Source organism: Furipterus horrens, unplaced genomic scaffold (genome assembly GCF_987537825.1).
Source record: "Furipterus horrens unplaced genomic scaffold, mFurHor1.1.pri manual_scaffold_8, whole genome shotgun sequence".
Taxonomy (NCBI): domain Eukaryota; kingdom Metazoa; phylum Chordata; class Mammalia; order Chiroptera; family Furipteridae; genus Furipterus; species Furipterus horrens.
Genome location: NW_028327178.1, coordinates 69,946,172 through 69,972,349, shown reverse-complemented (window position 1 = coordinate 69,972,349; position 26,178 = coordinate 69,946,172). Strand labels below are relative to the sequence as shown.

The window sequence follows — 26,178 nt, the reverse complement described above, 5'->3', positions numbered from 1 at the left end:
ATGGTGGTGGCAGTTATACACACTAAATTATAGACTTAAAACCAAACAACTGGGATGCATAGTTGCAATGCATATGTATACATACATTCTGAAAAATAACAATAATACATGCAAATATTATAATCAGCTAATCTTTCATTAAAAAGAGACAATAGGATTATTCTCAGATGACACAATATTGTACATAGAAAACCCTATAGGTGCCACAAAAAAATAACTACACCTAATAAGTGATTTTGGCAAAGTAGTGGGATACAAAATCAATACTCAAAAATTGATGACATTTTTATACACCAGTAAGGAACTATCAAAAAGCGAAATTAAGTAAACAGTCTCATTTACTATTGCAACAACAACACAAAAATAAGGTACCTAGGAATGAATTTACTAAGAAGGAAAACTATAGGACACTGAAGAAAGAAATCAAGGAAGATACAAATAAGTGGACTGGAAAACTAACATCATTAAAATGTCCATACTACCCAAAGCAATCTATAGATTCAATGCAATTCCTATTAAAATACCAATGGCATATTTCACAGTCTAGAACAAGTATTCCAAAAATTCATATGGAACCAAACAAGACTCTAAATAACCTCAGCAATCTCAAGACAGAGGAACAAAGTTGGAGGGATCACAATACCTGATATCAAACTATAATATAAGGCTACTGTAATCAAAACAGCCTGGTACTGGCATAAGAACAGACATACAGATCAGTGAAACAGAACAGACAGCCCAGAAATAAAACCATGCCTTTATGGTCAATTAATATTTGACAAAGGAGGTGAGAGCATACAAAGACTGTCTCTTCAATAAATGGTGTTGGGAAACCTTCAATAAATGGTTTTGGGAAAACTGGAATGGTACATGCAAAAAAATGAAAGATCACTAACTTACGCCATACACCAGGATAAACTCAAAATGGATAAAAGACTTAACTGTAAGTCATGATACCATAAATATTCTAGAGGAAAACATATGCAAAAAATTTCAGATCTCTCATGTAGCAATATTTTTGCTGATATATCTCCTAGGGCAATGGAAACAAAGAGAAAAATAAACAAATGAGACTACATCAAATTAAAAAGCTTCTTCACAGCTAAAAAAACCATTATCGAAATGAAAAGGGAACCCATTGTATGGGAGAACATATTAGCCAATGACACACTGGATAAGGGTTTAATTTCCAAAATATATAAAGAACGCATGCAACTCAACACCAGGAAGACAAAACTACCCAGTTAAAAAATGGGCAAAGGACCTAAATAGACATTTCTCCAAGAAGGACATAAAGATGGTCCATAGACATACGAAAAAAAATGCTCAACATCACTAGCCATTAAGGAGATACAAATTAAAACCACCATGAGATATCACCTCACACCTGCCAAAATGGTTGTCATTAATAAATCAACAAACAACAAGAGCTGATGATGATGTGAAAAAAAGGGAACACTCATGCACTGTTGGTGAGAATGCAGACTGGTGTAATCACTGTGGAAAGCGGTATGGCATTTCCTCAAAAATTAAAAAATGGAACTGTCTTTTGACCCAGTGATTCAACTTCTGGGATATATCCTAAGAATCCTGAAACACCAGTTCTAAAGAATATATGTACCCCTATGTTCATAGCAGTGTTATTTACAATAGCCAAGATATGGAATTAGCCTAAGTGCTCATCAGTAGACGAGTGGATAAAAAAGCTTTGGTACATTTACACAATGGAATACTATGCAGCAGTAAAAAAGAAAGAAATCGTACCTTTTGCAACAGCATGGATGGAACTGGAGACTATTAGGCTAAGTGAAATAAGCCAGGCAGTGTAAAATAAATACCATATGATCTCACTTATATGTGTAATCTAATGAACAAAATAAACTAATGAGCAAAATAGAATCATAGGCATAGAACCATGGAACAGACTGACAGCCTTATAGGAGGGGCAGAATGAGGTGGGGACTGGTTGTAAAAAGGTGAAGGGATTAGCCAAAGAACATATATGCATGACTGATGGACATGGACAATAATGTGGGGATTGACTGTGGGAGTAAGGGGGGAGCTAGGTGGAGCGGGGCAAAGAGGGAGAAACCGGGACAACTGTAATAGCATTAACAATAAAATATTTTAAAAATAAATAATTCACAATCATTTAAATAAATAAATAAAATGAGACAATAGGGTCCTAAATTGAAATGTATAATAAAAAAATACAATTTCAATCTCTTAATGATTTTCCTTAAGATGCTGAGATAATATTTAATATATATGTTATAATAAAATATATACCTAAGCTTTAAAGGAAACCTTTAGGTACCTATTTAGTGCTGAGGAATCTCTTTAGTTTTAAGTCAGTTCCTTTTCATTCTGTTAAATTTAAAAATAAAAGTAATTCTTTTTATTTAATATTAACATATTATCTGAGCCTCTTTTAAGTAAAAGTATTTTTCTCACTCCCCTAAAACTGCATAAAAAGAAGTTCTTCAAGGGTTAGCATGTTTTATTTCTGGGTGGTATAATTTTGAGTGATTTTTTTTCTTGTTTTTTTGTACATTTCTACAAGTCTTCTTTCTAAGTAAGGTGCATATATCACTTTCATTAAACAACACAAACAAAAAAAAAGTAGAGCCCTAAGAAGTCTTTTAAAAAATAAATAAAACAAATCGTGCTGACATATAGGCTTTTTTCAGTGGAGCACTACGATGAGAAAGGCAGGTGGCTTTTAAAGAATCTGTCCATCTCAAACAAGCAGCTCACCAGGACATGAACAATGTGCTACCACTCCTGCACTGACTGTGCTAAGGGGTTCCATGGTCCAGGGTTTTGTATCTCCCACACTCTACATTTCAAAGTTAAAAATTTTCAAAATGCAAAATACTTAATTTTATTTATTTTCTTTTACAAACACATAAATGGCAAACTATTCCAAGTGCTTTACAAATATTAGCTCATTTAATCCTCATAACAACCCAATGAGATGAATATTATTATTATACACTTGTTTCAGAAATGGAGACACAGTGAAATAACTTAGCTGATAAATGTGAATACCTGTTTGTAAATTACTAAGGATGACATGATTTTCTGTATAATCTATATGTCATTTTTCATTTATGCATCCAACTGATATTTACTGAACACCTGCCAGGCACTCTTCTAGATGCTAAGTTATTGGAAGTGTTCAGGTGTTCAGCAATACAAACTGACAACAGTTTAAAGACAAGTAGACAAATAGGGAGAGAAAAGAGATCCAGCTTGAGAAAAGAGATCCAGCTTGTGGTTCTAGGATGTTCTAATTCCCTCCACATTTCTCATAACTTGGTACACATTGCCATTGCCATGTAGCTACCTTAGAGTTTTGATCTGTGGATGGAAATGATGATTCTGAATAATAATTTGTATCCATGGTTGCAAACTGGTAGCCCACAGCATCCAGCTCCTGCAGGAGTCAAGAATTGCCTATGTGTTAAATCCACAGTGGTTTTTAAAAACAAAAATTGCTTTTATTATACTGTTATTTTAACAGGTACCAACATAAAATAGTCATGAATTCCCTACGTGTGTAGTGCTAATAAGTCAAAACAAAAATTACAAAAACCACAAAAACTTCACAAAGAACAAAGTTCAAATCAATATTAGTTCATGTCAGAAAAAAATTGTGAGACATTTTGAAATGACCAAAAAATGATGACTGGGTATCTTGTCAGGTACACCTTTCCAGGTATGCTCTGCTTTTTATTGTTTTTGACCTATTTTACAAAACCGTAAGCTGTAGAAATTGATAGTAATGAAAATAATTCTTGTCTATAGAAATATAAATGCTTCATATGTGTCCAGGAGATGGCAATAGATTACTACTCTATAGATATTTACAAGCTTTACACTCTGAGTACATTTCAGCAATTCTGATTGCCTTGTGCATTTTAAATTCTCCTGTAAACAGGGTGTAACATCTTCCTGGCCCTTTCACTGATTAACGAGTTAAAATCTTTGACAAATGTTCATTTTATATTTGCACAAGAATAATTTTACCTTTTCTAAAAAATTATCCTTTAACATCCATTTATTGTGGCACATTAAGGTTTGCTGATATGAAATTGCCTCTAAAATTTCCCTCTGTTTAAACACCTGTCAGGAGGAAGCTGAGCTCATTATGTCACATTTTGCCTTCCTGGTGCATTTGTAGTACCTGTGGATATGAGTTTGTAAGTCCCAGGGACTTTACACATGTATTACACTCACATGCCTATATTGTTGAGGTTTTGGAAACAATATCTGGAGCTGATCTTAGATCTTGGAAAATCCTTCATATGGGCCTACGTACTTCCTCAACTATCTGCTATCTCTCTTCCTTCTGTGCCTGAGCCATATGTCTTGGCAGGGGCCTGCTGAGGAGATTCCTATGGACCAACTTGGGCCCCAGGGCAGATAGAGATTTGAGAGCCTTAGAATTTAGATTTCTTCTTGAGGAGTCCTTTGAGCTGATTTGACTTGTGCAACCTGTCCCTCAAAACCACCTCAGCAGTTGCTTGGAAAAGGAGTGAGGAGAAAGAACCTCCAAGGATGGGTAGAACGTGCTCATTTCTTAGCCTCTGGACCTGGGTCATTCAACACAGTAGTCCCTACTACCCATGGGGCTATTGAATACTGGAAATGTGGCTAGTGCAACTGAATGAAATTTTTCACTTTAATTTAAACTTGACAACCGATGTTTCATTCTGTTATTTGAAAACACCATGATGGAAACTGGGTATCCAAATGTTTTTTAACCATACATTTTATGTATAAATTTAATGAAATCTAAATACAGAACAAGTATTTCTGATGACAGTTTAGTTCTCAAATTGAAATATATTACAAACATAAAATACACACACAATTTAAGACATATGAAAAAAAGTAAAATATTCCATTAACAGTTTTTCTATTGATGACATGTGAAATGATAATATTTTGGATATACTGGGCAAAATAAAATATATTATTAAAATTAATTTTACCTTTTCCTTTTTAAGAAAACATGTTATGAGGTAATTTGAGATCCCATAATGGTTCGCATTATTGGGACAGGACTCCCTGGACCATGAATCATCCCATTCCTCTCCAGTTCCTTCCTCATTTACCAAGGGGCACCTAAGTGATCCTGAGTAACACTTTTCTGCTTTGGTTTCCTAGTCCCGGCAGTTTTGTGTCTCCTTCGCAGGTGATCGCATTGCCTACTCTCTGCAGTCACCCGCATAGAGGTATTCCCAGCTTCTGAGAGATAAGACCCCCTTGACTTTACAAAGGTGGTCTGACAATTCCTGACTTGCTGCCAAGGGGAGCTGCGTTGTTGCGTGGTTGCCGGGCAACTGGTGGCCCGGAAGAAGTTTTTCACCCCGCCCCGCGGCACAGCCGCTCACTGGATGACTTCCGGCAGGGCGGGCGAGGTCACGGAGAGCGGACTTCGGCGGCGTAATGACCACGCTCCGGGCCTTCACGTGCGACGATCTGTTCCGCTTCAACAACATGTAAGTGAGATGGGAACTTGGCGAGTGCTGGCGGCTGCCCTCCTTCACCCGGGTCGGGGTTCGCGGACTCAGCCCCGCCCGCCGCCACTGGTGCGTCCCCGGGGGCTGCGGGATCAGAGGCCGGGGCCGGGACCGACGCAGACTGCCCTCCTTGCCTTGGCTGAGGGGCGGCGCGCGGACAGTCTGTCCTGCTGGCTGTCAGAGCTGCGCCGGGTGGTGGTCGGAAGTAGGGGCGGGCCCTGCGCCCACGGCCTGCTTTCTGGCTGCTCCCTATGGGCCAGCGACTCGGCTTCCTCTCTTTGCCGCGGACACCCCAAAATGACTGGCCGCTGAGTTCATCTGCGAGATCAGTAGCTAATAGCCAAGTGCGTGTTGCAGCCCACCTGGTGCTGACGGGTCACTTGTGAGTGAAACGACGTTTTGGTCGTGGCACCACCCGCAGCGGTCCCTTCCGCAGTCGGGCCCTGGTTTTGCATCTCTGGTCGCCGGAGCGGCGGGCCCAGCCTGGACGTTTCCTCGCCTGCTGTGCACGGTCAGGGTGCGGACACGCTCTGGTCGAGGCCCACTTGTTACAGTTTATTTCAGTCCCAATTGTCAGGATATGTGACTTGTAGGCACCTTTTTTTTTTTAAAGAAAACTTTTTATTGTGAAAATTTATGAACATTTAAAGAATTGACAGTGTAACTCTTAACTACTTTATAGAAACATCCGCTGAATTCTACAGTTAACATTTGCTACGTTGGCTTCATTACATACCCACCTAGCCACCCAGCCACCCACCAATCCCACATCAGCTTTTGAAGGATGGACAAAATGTTGATAATGATGAGAGAGGAAGTTCTGGAGAAGGAAGGGGGTGTTGGAGGTGAAAAAGCTTGAGGTGTGGCCAGACAACTGGGAAATAAGTGACTTTAGAGGGTTTCTGTAACTGTAGCTAGAAAGAAAATGGTGAAACCACTTTTGCTCCATTGTTGAGGGGTTTACACTTGGTCCTGTTGAAAGATTTTTTTTTTTGGTCACTTCCACTTGAAGCAGCATAATTAAAGCAATTTTTGTTGAGCTCTGGCTGATCCCAGCATTGGCACTGTAATATCCCGTTTAATCCTTACAATTCTCCAAATAGGTAGTCTCATTATCCCCATTTTATGTGTGAGCAAACTGAGGTACTGAGAGCTGAAGTGTATTGTCCCAGGTGTTAAAGCCTTGCGGTGGGAGTGGGTCAAACAAGGAATCTAACCCAAGGAGATTGGCACTAGAGTAGTGGTTCTTAAAGTGTGATCCCTGACGGTTGGGGAACATTTGGGAAATGTAAATTCTCAGCTGTTTGAGAACCACTGCTCTGAAGCCTGAGTACTTCAACATAGAGCTGTGTGGAATAGGAGCTTAGAGAATGTGTACCAGGCAGGTAAGCCATTTAGGAGGTCTTGGCAATGGCCCAGAGAAGATGATTTAGCTAAGGCTTGGGTTTGCGAAGTGCAGGCCTGGGAGGTGACAATGTGCCTTGAAGCTTCAAGAATGGAAAAGGCTAAGCCTCTTGGAGAATCAGTTTTAACTGAAGGTCTGGGAAGGGACAACACTATTTCATGTGGAAATGAATAGAGAGAAGGAAAATAAGCATGAATATGTACAATAAAACACTAGAGTTCAAAGAATTATTCAACTTAACAAGGGCTCTTCAGAGTACACCTGTAGAGGAACTCCTCTTCCTCCCCAGGTTCTCTTATTTCTCACTTTGGTGCATTTCTGTAGAGAACTCTGAGAATCATGGGAGTAGGGTGTTGCAGCAAGAACTGAAAGAAGCAGTGGATGTAGAAACATTAGAATTTAACAAATGTTTTATTTTTTCTTGGAAAATTATTTGTGTAACTATTCATGGAGCCATACCGGTGAACAAAGCATGAAAGAAAAATTATCTTTATGAGATTTACATTGTAGAGGGGAAAACAAAATAAATACATGCAGACTTAGTGTTCAGTACAAAGGAGCTATGAAAACAGGAAAGGGAAATAGGAAGTGAATGAGGATTCAACTTTAGTTAGGGTGTTAGGGAAGGTGTCACTGAAGAAATACCTAGGGGAGTTGATAGGGTGAGTCATATGGATATTGGGATCAGGGAAATTCCAGGCAGAATAATAAGATGCCTTTCAGACAGAAGTAGTCCAGTGTCGCTGGAGCAGAGTGAGTGTGGGAGTGTGAGGGGACAAGGCCATCATAGGATTTGGGATTCTCTGCCATGTACACCGAGATACCCAGGTGTAGAAGTCAGGTAGGTATCTGGGCACCGAAGTCTCAAGTTTAGTTTTGGGTTAAAGATAGAAATTTGGGGTCAGCACTATGTAGATGGTATTGAAGCCTGGAGGCTAGTGACACGAGTGATGGTGTGAGTGTAGGTAGAAAAAGAGGCTCTGAGATGGTACCCTAGGGCATCAATTGAGTGTTAGAGTGGCCTAGTGAGGTGGGAGGAAAACCTGGTGGTGGGGTCTTGGAAGCTGAGCTGTTGCAATTATTTCAGGTGGAGGGAGTGGGGAATTGTGTCAAGAACTGCTGATGGCTAATTGTAAAGTATATTTACACATTTCTTCCAAAAGGGAGTGGAGAATTGCAGGAGCAGGGTCCTGGTAGTGGGTCTGCTTACTAGAACTCCAGGCATGGTTATAGGAGAACAAAGAGAGTAAGAGTGCAGAAGCTTATAGGGGGTGGGTTCAGTGATGGGAACTTGGTGAAGATTTCTTCTTACTGTTGTATTTTCTTTGTGAAATAGAAAGCAGCTAACATCAAGAAGCAGGGGTGGCCTGTTGGAGAGTTCAGGCAAGAGGAGAGGGTATGTTAGAGCAAGTGATTCTCCAGGTGTGCATTGGGGCCCCTCAAGATTATTTTGGGGCTCTGTGAGGTCACAGCTATTTCCATGATAATACTTAAGTGTTTTTTTGCCTTTTCTACTCTTATTCTCTCATAGTGGAGTTTTTCAGATGTGTGGTCTTGCAACAACAAGTATAACAGACAGATATGAGAATCTAGCTGTCTTTTATTAGGCTAGACATTAAAAAGATTCATAAAATTATTAAAACAATGCCTTTCATGTCACTAAATTTTTTTTAAATAAAATGTTTTCTTTAAATACATCATACAACTTTATGGTAGGTCTGGGGAAATGCTTATAATATATGATGAAATAATTTGTTCTTGGCAATATAATTGTATATGAATAATGTAAGTATGGATGCCCCCAAAACACCACCATCCTAGTCCCTAAAGTTTGGCTGAATTTACTTGCCTTCACATTGCTTGTTGAAGTAACACACCACAAATGAACATCATCTGTTTTACAGTTCTCTCTCTTGTTTAATGATATTAGCAATTTCATACAGAAAAAAATTTTATATGGTTTTTAAAAAAATTGTTACTCTAGTAATTTGATCATTAATTCTGTTGGCTAAGTATTGATAATAAATGTCTATCTTCTAATTGCCTGTTTTTAATGAAAAAGTTAATTGTTATCTTTCAGAGAAAGTGCTGAGCAGTGGTAGTCCATAATAGGCACTTAGTATTAATCTCCTTTTCCTTTAAACAATATTCATAACAAGGGTTTTTCTATGTAGCAGCAAAATCAAAGTCGTCAGTGTTTTTATTCACCCTCCTATCAAGAGGGAATGGTCATACCTGTATCTACAACCTGAAAGATCTCTTTTCTACTATTAGGCTTTGATCATTTTAATTTGACTTTACTTTAAAAAAAAAGTTAAGTTAATTGGGGTAACATTGGTTAATAATATACAGTATTAACCAGCATTCGACATATGTGTATTCTGTTACATGCTCCCCACCTGAGGTCTAGTTTCCTTCTGTTACCATGTATCTGACTCCCTTTACTCACTTTGCCCTTCCCTCACCCCATTTCTCCTCTGGTAACCACCATTCTGTTGTCGATATCTATGACTGTCTGACTTATTTCACTTAGCATAATACTCTCAAGATTCATCTATGTTGTTACAAAGGCAATATTTCATTTCTTTGAGTATATTCCATTTTACATGCATAACACATCATCCTTGTCCAGTCATCCATCAGTGGACACTTGGGTTGTTTCCATATCTTAGCTATTGTAAATAATCGTCGTCGGCAGCCATCCGTCTCGAGAGACGATGGTGTAGCTTCTTAAGAGTCTATCTGCACCGCTGAGAATGGCTGTGCAGTCCGACTCGGGAGTGACACGGTATCTGTCTCCTCCCGTGTTGAATCGACATCTTGCGATGACGCTGGAGTGTCCTCTCCAGTGAAGCTGAAGCTACAGAGCCTGGGCAGGGTGATATGGAGGGTCTGCTGTTGCCCATGCAGCAGACCCCCCCTCTCTTCGCAGCTGAAGGGTCCAAGGGAAAGACGAAGTCAATACAGCTTGGTTTCAGGTGCGCCGCAGGAGTTGCCGGTGTTGACTACAACGTCAAACCGCCTTAGGGACTCCGGCTCTGGATTTTCTGTCAGGGTTTACTCCCTTAGCCTTTCCCCTGAAGAGGTATGCTGCAAGGCAGCGGAGGTTTTTTGGAGTCAGAGTTTCCTTCTCTGATGTGCCCTGACTGGAAGATCGAACCAGCGACACTTAGCTCGCAGGCCGACGCTCAATCCACTGAGCCAAACCAGCCAGGGGTTATTGTAAATAATGCTGCAGTGAAAATAGGGCACATATATCTTTATGCATAAGCATTTTCGGGTAAATACCCAGAAGAGGAATTGCTGTATCCTATGGTAGTTCTATTCTTAATTTTTTGAGGAATTCTTTGTTTTCTATAGTAGCCGAACTAATATACATTCCCACCTACAGTGTATGAGGGTTTCTTTTTCTTCCCATCTTCTCCAACACATATTTCTTTTTGATAATAGCCATTCTAACAGGTATGAGGTAATATTTCATTGTGGTTTTAATTTGCATTGCCCTAATAACTAGTGATGTTATATGTCTGTTGACTCTCTGTATGTCTTCCTTGGAAAAGTGTCTGTTTAGGTCCTCAGCCTATTTTTAATTGGCTTTTGTTGTTGTTGAGTTTTATGAGTTCTTTCCTTTTTAAAAAAGTATATTTTATTGATTATATTGTTACAGTAGTCCTAATTTATTTCCCCTTTGCTCCCCTCTGCCCAGTACTCCCCTTCCCCCAGAAATCCCACCCCCTTTAGTTCATGTCCATGGGTCATGCATATAAGTTCTTTGGCTTCACCCTTTCCTATATAATTCTTAACTTCCCCCTATTTTGTACCAACCAATTATGCTTCTTAATCCCTGCACCACTTCCCCATTTCTTCCCCTTCCCCACCCAGCTGATAACTCTCCTAATGATCCCTGTACCTGATTCTGTTCCTATTCTGGTTTGCTTAGTTGGATTTTTTTGTTTTTTTGATTCAGTTGCTGATAGTTGTGACTTTGTTGTCATTTTAGTGTCCATAATTTTGATGTTCTTTTTCTAAAGTAAGTCCCTTTAACATTTCATATAATAATGGCTTGGTGATAATGCATTATTCTAGCTTTACTTTGTCTGGAGAGAAGGAAAACTCTGACTCCAAAAAACCTCCGCTGCCTTGCGGCATACCTCTTCAGGGGAAAGGCTAAGGGAGTAAACCCCGACAGAAAATCCGGAGCCGGAGTCCCTAAGGCGGTTTGACGTTGTAGTCAACACCGGCAACTCCTGCGGCGCACCTGAAGCCAAGCTGTATTGACTCCGTCTTTCCCTTGGACCCTTCAGCTGCGAAGAGAGGGGGGGTCTGCTGCATGGGCAACAGCAGACCCTCCATATCACCCTGCCCAGGCTCTGTAGCTTCAGCTTCACTGGAGAGGACACTCCAGCGTCATCGCAAGATGTCGATTCAACACGGGAGGAGACAGATACCGTGTCACTCCCGAGTCGGACTGCACAGCCATTCTCAGCGGTGCAGATAGACTCTTAAGAAGCTACACCATCGTCTCTCGAGATGGACGGCTGCCGATGACTTTGTCTGGGAAGCACTTCATCTGCCCTTCCATTCTAAATGATAGCTTTGATGGATAGAGTAATCTTGGTTGTGGGTCCTTGCTTTTTATCATATTGAATACTTCTTGCCAGTCCCTTCTTGTCTGCAGAGTTTCTTCTGAGAAATCAGCTGATAGTCTTATAGGTACCTCTTTGTAGGTAACTCTGCTTTTCTCTTGCTACTTTTAAGATTCTCTCTTTATCTTGAACCTTTGGCATTTTAATTATGATGTATCTTGGTGTGGTCCTCTTTGGGTCTAGCTTGTTTGGGACTCTCTGTGCTTCCTGGGCTTGTAGGTCTGTTACCTTCGTCAAATTTGGGAAGTTTTCCTTCATTATTTTTTCACATAAGCTTTCGATTTCTTGTTCTTCCTCTTCTCCTTCTGGCACCCATATGATTCGGATGATGGCACGTTTAAAGTTGTCCCAGAGGTTCCTAAGCCTGTCCTCATTTTTTTCAACTGTTGTTTCCTCATTCTGCACTAGTTGACTGTTTTTTTCTTCATGTTCTAAATCATTGATTTGAACCTCGGTTTCCTTCCCTTCACCATTGGTTTTGTGTGGGGTTTTTTTTGTTTCACTTAGCAGAGCCTTCACTTCCTCCCTTATGTGTTTGTCATACTGAAGCATATCTGTCAAGCCTGTGAGCATCTTTATCACCAGTGTTTTGAATTCTGCGTCTGTTAGGTTGGCTATCTCCTCATCTGTTAGGTTGGCTATCTCCTCCTCGCTTCATTCTTCCACTGGAATCTTGATCTCTTCTCCCTTTTGGGCCATACTTCTGTCTCCTCATCTGACAGACTCCTGTGTTTGTTTACCTCTGTGTCTTAGGTAGAGCTGTCGCTCCTGTTACATTGTAAGGGTCGGAGCCTTAGGTATTCATCAGTACAGGGCGACTCATTTCACCATGTTGTGGCACTGTATGTGGGGGAGGGGTCAGAGAGGGAACAATGCCGCTTGCTCAGCTCTCGCCCCTTTTCTAGGCACTTCTCTCACTTTCATATGGGACTGGCCCCTCTCTCTAGCTGTTGCCCTGGCTGTCGTTCCCAGAGTGGGTGGGTCTGTGGACATTCTAGGACCGTGGGGGCCCTTTAAACAAGTGGACTCTGCTGAGAGACCAGCAGTTACTTCCTCTGCCCCAACCCCTACTGGTTTGCACTGTCAGAACCAATGAGGCTTGATTTTCCCTGGCACTGGGACCGTGAGCTGTGTGGTCTGATCAGGAACTGAGACTGCTTCCCAGGTGTCCCTTCTCCACTTTTTAAAATGTGTGACTGCACTTTCCACCTGCCTGCCACTGCTGCCGCTACCACTGCACCGCGTCCTCTCCGCCTGGGCTCCGCCCCTCCTACCTGTCTGAATGGGTATTCCTTCTTTATATTTTTGTTGGACTTCCATGCGGATTGATTTTCTGGAACTTCTGGTTGTCTCTAGTTTTGATGTAGTTGTATTCCTTCTTAGTTGTGGAGGGAGACCCAGCGTGTCTGTCTAGGCCTCCATCTTGGCCGGAAGTCAGATCCGAGTTTTATGAGTTCTTTATATCGTCTCCATTTGGTTGATTTCTTTTTTGTTTTGATGATGATTTCTTTTGCTTTGCAGATGTTTTAAGTTTGACATAGTCCCATTAATTTAGTTTTGCTCTGTTTCACTTGCACGTGAGATCAAGTTCACAGAAACACTTCTGTGACCAATGTCTATAAGTGTAATGTCTGTTTTCTTGTATGTATTTTATTATTTCAGGTCTTACATTAAAATCTTAGTCCATTTTGAATTAATTTTTTATATGGTATAAGATAGTATTTCATTCCTTTGCATATGGCTCTCTAGTTTTCCCAATACTATTTCCTTTTTCCATTGTATACTCTGTTCTTTTGTCAAAAATTAGTTGCCCGTGTATGTGTGGATTTATTTCTGGGCTCTCAATTCTGGTCTGTGTGTCTGTTTTTTCTGCCAATACCATACTATTTTGATTACTGTAGTTTTGTAGTTTAGTTTGAAGTCAGGGAGTATGATACCTCCAGCTTTAATTTTCTCAGGATTACTCTGGCTATTTGGGGTCTTTTGTGGTTGCATACAAAAATTTTTAAAAAGTTACGCCAAATGGGTGAAGGAGGTTAAAAGGTGGGAAATTTCCAATTATAAAATAAATAAGTCATGGGCATGTAATGGATAGATAGTATGGTGAGTATAATTAATAATACTATTCCATATTTAAAAGTTGCTAAGAGAGTAGATCTTAAAAGTTCTCACAATAAAAATTTTTTGCAACTATCATTTTGCAATATGCCATTAAGTAATTTAAAGTATCTTCCATAGCCCTAAAGTTGGTTTTAAAGTGGATTTAGCATGTTTGATTTTCTTGTTCATATTTTTTTTTTTTTTAGTTTTAGTGGGCTTATTTAAAATGGGTTTGTAAACACTACTTACTACTGACATTTCTCATTTCTTTCAGTAACTTGGATCCACTTACTGAAACTGTATCCTTTTTTCAAAAAGTTAAATTAAGGTTTACTAAGAGTGAAGAAAATAGAGAAACAAATGGGAAAAATAGACAAGTACTGAAAAACTTTAAAACTTGTAGATAAGGAAACACCATAAGCAACATTGAAAGCAATTCACAAAAATAACTGGGAACAAGAGTTGTCCTAAACCTGCCTGACAAGCTGCTGATATAATGACCTCATAAATCTAAAACAATACAGCTTCCCTCTCAGTAGGAACTGTGGCTGTACACAACAGAAGGTCGTGAGTTCAGCAAGATGGGTTATTTTTGTCTGTGTGATTGAAGTCTGGAAATGATGAGCAGTCCAGGGCATGTGGTGGTTCCATGTAGTCACCAGTGACCAGGTTCTTCACTTGAACCGCTCTGTCATTCCCAGGGTGGTCTTGGCTTTCCTATCCCATGGCTGCCAGAGCAAATGTTCCTGGTAGGAGGATCAACAGAGGGGAAATAGGGAGTGCCTTTCCCTTTAAGGGGTACCTTTGGGAAGTACCACACAGCCTTGTGTATCTCATTGATCTGCACCTGCCTCAAAAGTCCCAGAATGTGCATACCTTTAAATTAGGGCTTATTACTCAAGTAAAGAGAGGATTTCGGGTAACAATTAGCAGTATCTCTCATGTCCCCTAGTAGAAAAATGGGCAAAGACATGTGAAGTTACTAACAGACAAACCCCACATTCTTGGTGGCTGAAAACAGAGTTGGGTTTTTGGGTTATCATTATCCATTTTAGGGTAGAACAGTAATATTAACTGATAATTTAATAAAAGAGGGCATATCGGAGGCTGGTGAACATACTAGTTTAGTCTCACCAGTCAAAATACATGTGAATTAAAACCAAAATGAGATGTGATGTTTTACCTATTAACTTACCAAAATATTTTTTAAAATGTTAAAACAGTGCTGGGAGGGTGAAATTACAGGAATATTCTCATAAATTGCTAGTGAGGGTATAAACTGCATTAGTTTTCTGGAAAGCACTTTGGCAATGTAATTCTATTTCCTAGAAGTGGAAAATAATAAACAACAGGGGCAATTATGTCAGCATGGCAAACTAAGATGCATGAGCCAAGGTTGGCCCACTGCCTGTTTTTGTAAATTAAGTTTTATTGGGACACAGCTATACTGAATAATTTGCTGTTATCTGTAGCTTTTGTCCACGGGTTTTCCAGTTTGAGTAGTTGCAACAGAGAAAATATGAACCACACAGCCTAGAATATGTACTATCTGGCCCTTTACAGAAAAATCTTTGTTAACCTCTTAGTTATATAATTATAAAAATATTTGTTGCAGAATGATATTAAAAATTTGGGGTAACATTTACACACAACAATAAAGAAATGGCTAAAAAAATTATTCTGTTTCATAAAGGACTTTAAAGTTTTCGAGAAAGTGGTAAAAACCCAGATGTCCACTGTTAAGAGATAGTATACTTAAATCGACTTTTCACACAATGGAATACTGTACTATATAGCAGTAAAAATTAACTAGATAGAGACAACAGGGCTACATGTAAAAAACAGAGCTTAAAAAATCTCCAGTTTTCATTTATATTTTTAAAACTATGACCTATTAAAAAGACCTTTCCATGTTTTAAAAAAAATAAAAGGATTCTGAAGAATTCTGAATGACAGAGAAATTTTCACTGCATAATAGGGAAACTGTTAGGATGCAAATCAACTTACATGGTGTACATCCAGTTACCTATAAAATTTACAGTAAAAATCTCATAATCCAGGTGAAGCCATATTTGAAAATAACCAACCAGATCCCTGTGGTTGGCGAATGAGCTTCTGGGTCTACTCTGTTAACCAGAGGAGAGAAGTTATGGTGTGTTTTAGAGCTACATGGCAGGAAGACTTGCTGGTCTGTCATTTTAGGAGTTATGCTTGAAGGGTATTGAAAATAAAGCTTACCCTTCAGAGGAGAATTTGAAGAATTTACTGAACAGGGTTTCCAGGAACTTTTTTTTTTTTAATGTATGATTGATGATGTCCCTTTATGGAATTGGATCAGCAAGCTTACACTAAGAATATAGGAGTGAGTACATATTAGTAAGGACAACAGGGTTGAAGAGTTAAGTAATGAACAAATTATTCAGGCATTTACTCATAAGTTGGCTTTTATTTGCATTATTAGAAATGGAAAATTTGAATCAGTGGAAGGGAAAAGTGGGTAATTGTTAAGTTGCCTCTGGAAGTAGTTTTTTTGTTTTGCTTCCAAAGTAAGAAGCAACTTATTATGGAGAGAAGAAAATTTTCTCATCCAAAATATAGAAATCTGTACAACTTTGCCACAATCAATATACATGAACTGTACAAATTTATACCAGTTCATAATTTACTAGGAAGTATTTAGTTTTAAAGTTACTTTCACAATCTCATAGCTGAAGCTAAAGTAGAAACCAGTCAGTAATTGTTAAAAATTGGTGCTAACCTAATTATTTCACATAAGGATATGATTATAGAGATCACATATGTAGAGCTAGGGATAAAGTAACAATATACTTTTTAAAGAAAACTTTCTTTAAAATATCCCTTTTATGAAGAACTTGTTACTGTCCATCGCTTTTCACACTCCTTAACAAGACTCTAGTATGGGATTCCTTTTTACTTACAGTACCTTGCCCATTGGCCAGAGTATTTCATTGTTGCAGAGGCACCGGGTGGAGAGTTAATGGGTTATAGTAAGTATAATACCACTAGTACTTTTTTGGATAGGTAGTTAACATTTTAATATAGGCTTCAACTGATTTAAATTGATAAAGAATTGAAAGTATAATCACGATGTCTATAATTTTAATTTTAACCATTAGCTCACTGCTCCCTTCTATAAATTAAAACTGTCATTAATTTTCTTTATAATAAAAATGTATCAAACAGTAATTCTACATTTATGTGTAAACCCTTGTGTGTATTAATGAGTACAATCTTTTGTTGACAGTTATGGGTAAAGCAGAAGGCTCAGTTGCTAGGGAAGAATGGCACGGGCATGTCACAGCTCTTTCTGTTGCCCCAGAATTTCGACGCCTTGGTTTGGCTGCTAAACTCATGGAGTTATTAGAGGAGATTTCAGAAAGGTGAGATCCCGCTTTTCTAATAATAATTTATGAACCCTGACCATTTGATTTTTCTTTTTGTGAACATTTACAAGATTATTTTTTTCCCTTCAGGCTGAATAAATATCATGCATTACAGTTTACAGAAATTTCATTTTTAGCCTCTAGTAGTCCTCACAACAATTCTGTCACATATTCAGAGTGGTCTTATAGTCTGTTTTGCCACTGAGGAAAATTAAGGCAAAGTAAGTGATCTGCATTCACTTACAAGCTGGGTAATTGGTGGAATCAAAGACTGGCCCTCAGGCTTTCTTTTAGTGTTCTTGCCACTATGGTAGATAGTCCCACATTCTCTGTTAACATTCCCCTTAGTGTCTTAATAATTATTTTACAATACCCCTTGGCCAAAAGGAAACAGTTCAGTCTTAAGCAGTTCTGCCCTAGCTACTCAGTAATATTTATATCCTAAAAACTAAGTAGCTGTTTAGAAAAAAAAATTAAAACATTAAGAAAAAATATTTTTATTTCATTGTTCAATAATTGTGGTTACCGACTAATGAGATGCATGCACCTGTTAGGTATTGTATAACTTTTCAAACCTTGGAAACAGACCGACATAACCACCTGCATTCCTGTTTCACTGTGACTTTCATGTTGTTTTTTTAAATCACAGTAACTGCCAAAAACATGACTTCATAAAGATATTGTCATCAAAGGGAATATAACATGATGTTTGTTGCATTTTTGAACTACATCGAAAACTAGTAGCTTGCTAGTGTCTGATATGTAAGGTTTGTCTGTTTTCCCTGAACAATTGAAATACTGTCCTACAGCATCTCTTGAGTTTTGGGCACACACACACACACACACAAGATTATATATATATATATATTTTTAAACAACCCTTCAAAATTGTAAAAAAACATTCTTAGCTTGAGCCATACAAAAATAGATCGTGAGCTGGCCCCTGACTTAAAGATTTCAATCAGTAGCCAAAAATTTTCCATAAAGAGAACTGTGGGTTTTCTGACAAAATTTTACCATTCTGTTTAAGAAATAATGACAATAAGTTCAATTTTACACAAACAAAAAGAGGAAGCATTCTTCCCAACTTATTTTTTAAGGCTGGGATAACCTCGATAATAAAATATGACAAGAAATATTAGGAAAATCTCATTATAGATGCAAAAATCCCAGAAAAATCTTAGTAAAATGGATTCAGCAATTCATAAAGAGGATGCTATATCAGGGGAAGGTTGTTTTAACATTAGAAAATCTTCAGCCCTGGCTGGTGTGGCTCAGTGGGTTGAGCTTCAGCAAACTGAAAGGTCGCTGGTTCAATTCCCAGTCAGGGCACATGACTGGGGTTGTGGGTCAGGTCCCCAGTTGGAGCTGTGCGAGAGGCAACTAACTGGTCAGTATTTCTCTCCTTCTTTTTCTCCCTCCCTTACCCTCTCTAAAAAGTAAATAAATAAAATCTGTAAATATATTCCACCACTGTAGTATATTAAAAGGAGAACAATTATCTCAGTAAATGCAGAAAATGTTTTGATAAAATTCAGTATTCATTTTTTGGTTAAAAACTGTTAGCAAACTGTGAAATAAAAGGTCAGAACTTTCTTAAACTGAAAAGAGTATCTGTAAAAATCCTGTAGTAAATATTGATGAGAATGCATTAAATGTTTTCCTTTTAAAATCTGGGACAGGACAAAGATATTTATAGTCTGCCCCTCTTCAGTAATATACTGGAAATACTAGACAGCACCAGTAAACCAAGAAAAATAAAAGATATAAGCATTAAGAAGAAACATTTAATTTGCACTAAGATTGTGCAAATAGAAAACCCAGGAGAATCTAAAAGTAAATGTTTAGGCCAGTGATTTTTAACCTTCATCATCTCATGGCATAAACTAATTACTAAAATTCTGTGGCCTACCAAAAAAATTTTTTTGCTGATCTGGCCAAAAATAGGTGACTCTTGTGTTGGCTGTTGTCATATTTTTTACTTCACAATCTAAGAGAAAAGAGATCAGTACCCCTGATTAAACAGTCAGATATTGCAAATTTTAAAAAATTGTGCGGCATGCTAGTTGAAAGTCACTGGTTTAGACTGAAAGTTAAGCAAAGTTGTTGGAAAAAACCTTAACAAAAGCTGCAAGACCTCTGAAGTTCATAAAACTTTGAGAGACATTACAGATAGCCTATCTAAATGGAGAGATAAACTACCACTGTGGCATAGAGGACTTGCTATATAGTAAACTAGTAATTGGTTCACAGAGTCAATGTAATTACAATCAAAATCTCGTTTGTTTTTTTTAAAGTTTTTATTTATTTTTAGAGAGAGGGGAAGGGAGGGAGGAATAGAGAATATCAATGTGTGGTTGCCTCTCACATGCCCCAACTGGGGACCTGGCCCACAACCCAGGCATGTGCCCTGACTGGGAATCAAAACTTACCAACCCTTTGGTTCGCAGGCCGGCGCTCAATCCCCTGAGCCACACCAGCCAGGGCTCAAGTATTTTTTGTGGGACTAAGTTCATTCTGAAACTTATAGGGGAATGGTAAGAGCCAAAAAGAGAAAATATATTCCTGAACAACAAAATGGGCAGATTTGTCCCTTTAAATTCAAGATGTAAGAGTAAGACTGTTAGGGCTAGAGTAGTTGTCTAGAGCACTGGAACAGAATTTGAGAAACAGATCCAGGAATACAGAGATTTTTACATACCTGAGAGGAGGCAATTGTAGATGAGTGATGAAAGGATACACTTTTCAGTAAAGGTGATGGCACAACTGGATATCCATATGGGAAAAATTTTTTTCCCAGATTACTATCTTACTACACACAAATCAATTCCAGATTAAAAACCTAAATGTGAAAAGCAAAATTAAAAAGCCCTTTCAAGTTAAATATACAAGAGTATCTACCTGACCTCAAGGTAGAAAAGAACTTCTGAGATAAGCCATAACAAATGCTAACTGTAAAAGAAAGGTTCATATATTTGTTCATTGAAATGAAGTAACTGTTCATCAAAAGATGCATAAAGATAATGATGCCTTAGCTGGTGTGGCTTGGTTGGAGTGTCGTCCCATACTCCGAAAGGCTGTGGATTCAAATTCTGGTCAGGACACATACCTAGGTTCTGGGTTCAGTCCCTGGTCAGGGCATGTATGAGAGGTAACCGATGGCTGTTTCTCACATTGAAGTTTCTCTCCCCCACGCCCCGCCCCCCTGCCTTCCCTTCTTTCTAAAAATCAATGAGCATGTCCTTGGGCGAGGATTTAAAAAAAGATACATAAAGATAATGACAAGACAAGGCATAAACTGGAGAAAGATATGCAAATTAGAAAAAAAGATTTGTGACAGCCTTTACACAATATTGAATATCGAGAATACATAGAACTATAGCGTAAGGGAGGAAAAAGAAAAACACAAGACACCAATAAGGACTCCAGAACAAGAAATCTAAATGTCCAGCAAAATATATTCAGCCTTGTTAGTAATCCAGAATGTCAATTCCCTGAGATACCATTGTGCCATAAGATTTTCAAAAACCAAGTCTAATGCAACAAGCCTTGGTACTGTGGTAGCGGAGTCTTATCCACTTCTGTTGGAGTGTAAGGTGGTTCAAGTAGATTGAGAAACAGACAATATCTAATAGGGCTGAAGATGTGCATACCCCCGTGAGCCAGTGATGACATTCCTAGCTGTAGACTTGATATTGTACCATGAGAGACAAAACTATTAATTGCGGCATAGTTTGTAATAGTAAAAACTGGAAGTGTTTATCTGTAGTACCACAGACAATTGTAGCCTACATCCATATAATGGAATGCTAAACAAAATGCAGATGAACAAGCTCCAGCTACACCTAGGCTGACTTGTACAATACTGAGAGACCTATCACTAAATAATAAAGTATGTTTCCATTTATATAAAGTTCATAAATAGGAGAAACTGAACTATGGTAGATGGTAAATCTACAGCAAAAAGCAGAGGGCTAATGATTACAAGAGTCAGTATATCGAGGGGCTGTCCCTGACCAGAGGGACCTGAGGGCTTCAGGGCTGTGACCAATTTCCTACAGCTACACTTGGGCCATGGCCATCTGGCACTTGCTTCAAAATCTTTAATTTGTGCATATGAGTGAAATTATTGCATGACTTAATTGGTAAAGTGAGCATATCAATTACTATGACATAAAATAGAAAGCAATTTTTAAGCCAGTTAGCAGAATTGTGGTAAAAAAATAATGCTTTAAAAAAGTTTATAGTTTAAGAAAATATGTATTGTAGGTTTTGTGAATATTAGCATGCAAACAGGAAGCCATCTTTTCATATAGTGAAATGATTGTCATAAGTCCTCAGCAATATTAAAAAAAATTGATTTATGATGCAATCAGCTGTAGGATCCTATTACTACCATTCTATGAGTAGTAATCGAAGTAAAATCAACTATTGTTTTTAAAAAATATATTACCTATTGTTTTCTACAGTTTCTCACATTCTAACATTTTCCTTTTGTGAAACAAAGAAAAGGTGGATTTTTTGTGGACCTCTTTGTAAGAGTATCTAACCAAGTTGCAGTCAACATGTACAAACAGTTGGGCTACAGTGTCTACAGGACGGTCATAGAGTACTATTCAGCCAGCAATGGGGAGCCCGATGAGGACGCCTATGGTAAGCTCCTTTCTCTGGCAGAATCCCCAAGAGGAAGCCAAAACTTATATTCATTCTACAGATTGAAATACACTATTCCCTCACTTACCGCGGGTATTAGTTCCAGACCCCCTCGTGAAGTAGGAACCTTACATTTGTTCTACACTCTTAAACCTACGTAACTTTAACAACATATGTATACAGTACTGCAAAATTCTGCGATACAGTGAAAAATCTGCAATAAATAATTGAATATATTTTTAGAAATCCCGTGATACAGTGAGGCTGCGATAAGTGAACCACGATATAGCGAAGGACTACTGTATTCAATTATTTTAATTCACTTAAAAGAATTATATTTGCTGGACTTAGTATTTTGAAGTTGATCATAAAATTTAAATTTCCTTTAACTTGCCTTTACAAATCTACCACTAGTCAACTTATATTAACTAACCAATGGCTTATTACTATCAATTGTTGTACTACATTACAGGCATGTTATTTACTAAGAACATTTGTATTAAGAGCTGAATCCCAGTTGGTGTTTGGTTAGCATCTGGTTACTTGTGACTCTCACTTATATAAATACATTTCTCTTAGAATCTGGTGAAAGTGGGGGTAGGGGACAAAACCTTTTCTGAGACTTTGCCTTTGTACTTTAAACTTGATGTAAAATGCTTTGAAATTTGGGACTTACTTATATATAACTTTGCCTCCTAACAGATATGAGGAAAGCACTTTCCAGGGATACTGAGAAGAAATCCATCATACCATTACCTCATCCTGTGAGGCCTGAAGACATTGAATAACCCCAGGCAGTGGTTCTTAGACCGATGCTCCAGATATTTTATGGACAATATTATTTCATTGGATCATCTTAGAGCTCTGTTAGAGAAAAGTATTCACTTAGGTCTTCAAGAATTTAAGAAAATATTTTATATCTCATTGTTTCCAGTTAGCAATATCATACCTACTGAAGCTGTCCACTGATAAAATTCAATCAGAAAGGCAGCTAGGTCAGAAGGAAACATTCTACTATCATGGTTCATAGTATTCGTTATATGTTAGGGGAAAAAGAAAAAAACTTGCTCCAATCTTCTTCTAAATTCAATGCCCGAGAACCACTGTTGCATATATAATATATATATATATATATTTTTTAATTTTGTATTGAACTACTGACTGAAGCTTTAAAAGCACATATGAAATGCTAAATCTAAGATGTATAATAAAATGCTCCGTTGATGCTGTAAATGTTTCCTGGATGTCTGTGAAACTAAATTAGGATTGAGAAGGCATCATTTAGGATATATTGTTTTTCAATTAAATTTTTTGTTTATATATGAAACATTTAAAAAATGCATAATTGAAACAATCCCTGTCTGGCATACTTAAGCTTCCTTTTTAATGCAAAATAAATTCTTCCCAGTTACTTGTTTTCATACTGTTAGTCCCAGATCCTTTCTTTGTTTTGTCCCATACTTTCCTTAAGTCCTGCCTTTCAAAATATAAAAAGATGCTGAGGTTTATTTAAAGGGGAAAAAGAATTTAATTCCTAAAGGTAACGTAACTAGTTCACAGGCCAACCACATATTTTCATGGGTAGTTTTCATTACCTGTGATAATAAAACATCGAGTAAAAGAAGTAGCTAAAGGAAAACCCACAGAAATGATTATTAAAAAGCTTTTACTTTTGAAAGGATTTATTTTGGTAGAGTTGAAGGTGAACGATGAACAAGAAATGAATCCTTTGTGTTCTATTATGAGAGAATAACTTTTTCCTTCATTCATTTCCTTTATGGTGCTCCCCAGAAAGTGTTGAGTTTGCATTGAAAACATGGTCACTATTTTTTTTCTTATACATACATGTAATATAAACAGAATTTTAGCTAGACTATGAGTAGTCATTTTTATTAGCATTTTGACCTGTTTTCATCTCACCCTTTGACTGCACTTTGCCAAAGGATGTTAAAATCACAAATGTTCCTCTTCACTGATTAGGCAGCCTCATTCCTCAAGAGTCAGAATCTGACACCTCAACTGTTAATACTGGTCTGAAGACTGAACCAGTATGGCTGAAATCAGGTTTATGGGCACACATGTTCTACTATAGGACACTGGGAAATATTTATTGGTACTCTAAGAAATGACTCCCTTACCCAGTAAGTTTGGGGAACATGCCAGTATTGTTATTGGTAATTCTTTAATGGTATTTTTTTTTTCCAGATTTAATGTGTTTTATTGGTTAAAATATTACATTTGTGCCAATTTCCCTTCCCTCTGCTCCCCTCTACCCGGTTGCCCCCCTCCCTCCAGTTGTCCCCCCCTTTTAGATTATGTCCATTAGTTGTGCAACAGTTCCTCCCAACCTCTCTCCGTCTTATTCCATTCCCTCCTACCTTGATCCCCAATTCCTATATCATCTCCCTCCCTTTCCCCCTCCCTGTTGACCTCCCCCCAATATGCTTCCCGTACCCACAGTTCCTTTTCCACTCTCGTTGCCTGTTTAGTTTGCCTTTGTTTCATCTCCTTAGCTTCTGTTTTTTAAACCAGTCCCTTTAACATCTCATATAACAGTGGTTTGGATCTAATGAACTCTTTCAGTTTTATTTTGTCCTGGAAACACTTTCTCTGTCCTTCTATTCTGAATGACAGTTTCGCTGGATAGAGTATTCGTGGTTGTAGGTTTTGGATTTTCATTACTTTGAATATTTCTTGCCAGTCCCTTCTTGCCTGTAGGGTTTCCCTTGAGAAGTCTGCTGATAGTCTAATTGGGACCCCTTTGTACATAATTCTTTTCTTCTCTCTTGCTGCTTTTAAGATTCTCTCTTTATCTTTAATTTTTGACATTTTGATTATAATGTGTCTTGGAGTGGTTCTCCCTGGGTCCAGTCTCTTGGGAACTCTCCTTGCTTCCTGGACCTGCAAGTCTATTTCCTTCCCCAAGTCTGGGAAGTTCTCCTTTATTATATTTTCACTCAATTTTTCAAGTTCTAGTTCATCTTCCTCATTCTCTGGCAAACCAATGATTCTTATGTTGGGCCTTTTATAGCTGTCCCAGAGGTTTCTGATCCTCTCATTGTTGCTTCCCATTTCCTCTCGCTGCATTGGTTGACTGCTTGTTCCTTCTCCATATTCCAGTTTGTTGAAATGAACTCTGGATTTTTTTTCCTCACCATCTGTCTCGTATGCGGTTTTGTTCCTTTCGTTATGAATGTTTTTCGCTTCTTTCTTATCTTTTTCCTGCTCTTTTGTGAATTCTGTAAGCCACCTGATAACAATGGCCCAGAACTGAGCCTCTGACAGGTTTCTTATCTGTTCATCTGTCAGGTTCTCTATCTGTTGCCTGGTGAGCTGTGTCACCGGGATTTCTATAGTTGTCTGCCACATTTTGACAGATGCGTTTTGTTTTCTTGGGCCGGCTGTCGGGGGCAGTGCCTGTGTACTCGTAATGACCCAGCCACCGGCGCCGTTTGGCATCACAAGTCAGCGACCGGCGCCTGTCTGCGACCTATTTCGCAGCCCTGTGGTGCTTTCTTTCTTTGGGGGCGGGGGTCCAAAATGGATTCACACAGTTATTCAGCTAGGAGACCGGGATTCGTCCTCCCGCCCCCCTGGGCCTCACTGTTCAAGGCGATGCGGTGGCCGCTCTCCCCAGCGCTGGGGTCGCGCACTGCCAGGGGCTTGACTGCCGCCGGGATTTTTCGCTGCCCTGCTGCTCCGCAAACAGCTTTGCCCTCTTTAACTCTTACCTGCCCGAATGGCACCGCTGGTTTATAACTTCATATGTTGGGCTTCCGTGTAGTTTTATTTTCTGGAATTTCTAGTTATCCTTTGTTTTGAAGTAGTTGTATTCCTCTCTAGTTGTAGAGGGAGACTTAGCGTGTCCGTCTAAGCCTCCATCTTGGCCGGAAGTCCTGTTATTGGTAATTCTTATGTATAGTAGCACATCAAAGGCTCTGAGAAGCCTGTAAAGGGATTTCACTAATAAGGCCTAATTAACCCTTAATCTAGGGTTTCCCAAACTTGAGTGTGGAACATTATTCATGACAGATGTATTACTATTTTTTAAACAAGCCAATACAGAGCTCAACCAGGCTGGGAAACTAGGGCATAATTGAAATTTGACTAATATGTTCTTGGTAAAAAAGACCTTGTTCATAAATATTTGTATATTATTTTCCAACTACTGTTTTGAAAAGCACTTAGTATTAATGGCTACAAAAGCAGGAATTTTAGAAGTTAAATTAATCCAAGCACATTTTATTCTATAAGGAATGAACATTTTACTGAGCACTTACTAATGCTTCAGGTACAGTACTTATCTAGTTTAATCTTCAAAATGAGTTGGCAAAGTATTAGCTTATTTTATGAATGAAGAAACTGAAAATAAAGGTGGAATTACACTTAAGTGGCAGAACTGGGAATGGAACTCAATGTGATTCTGAAGATATGAAAGA

At 38.5% G+C, this 26,178-nt stretch overlaps 1 protein-coding gene across 2 annotated transcripts; it reads left to right on the top strand.

Moving 5' to 3' along the window:
• The first annotated feature begins 5,388 nt into the window (after positions 1-5,388).
• NAA20 (N-alpha-acetyltransferase 20, NatB catalytic subunit) lies at positions 5,389-22,842 on the top strand. Of its 2 annotated transcripts, XM_090285995.1 has the most exons (6): positions 5,392-5,510; positions 13,957-13,981; positions 16,600-16,690; positions 16,948-17,083; positions 21,594-21,739; positions 22,442-22,842. In XM_090285995.1, the coding sequence occupies exons 1-6, from the start codon at positions 5,458-5,460 to the stop codon at positions 22,525-22,527; spliced, it is 537 nt and encodes a 178-aa protein (XP_090142121.1). In that variant the 5' UTR covers positions 5,392-5,457; the 3' UTR covers positions 22,528-22,842. The 2 variants fall into 2 exon arrangements, with proteins under 2 accessions (XP_090142122.1, XP_090142121.1); XM_090285996.1 differs by lacking the exon at positions 21,594-21,739 and having other exon boundaries at positions 5,389-5,510; positions 22,442-22,533.
• Positions 22,843-26,178: the final 3,336 nt, after the last annotated feature.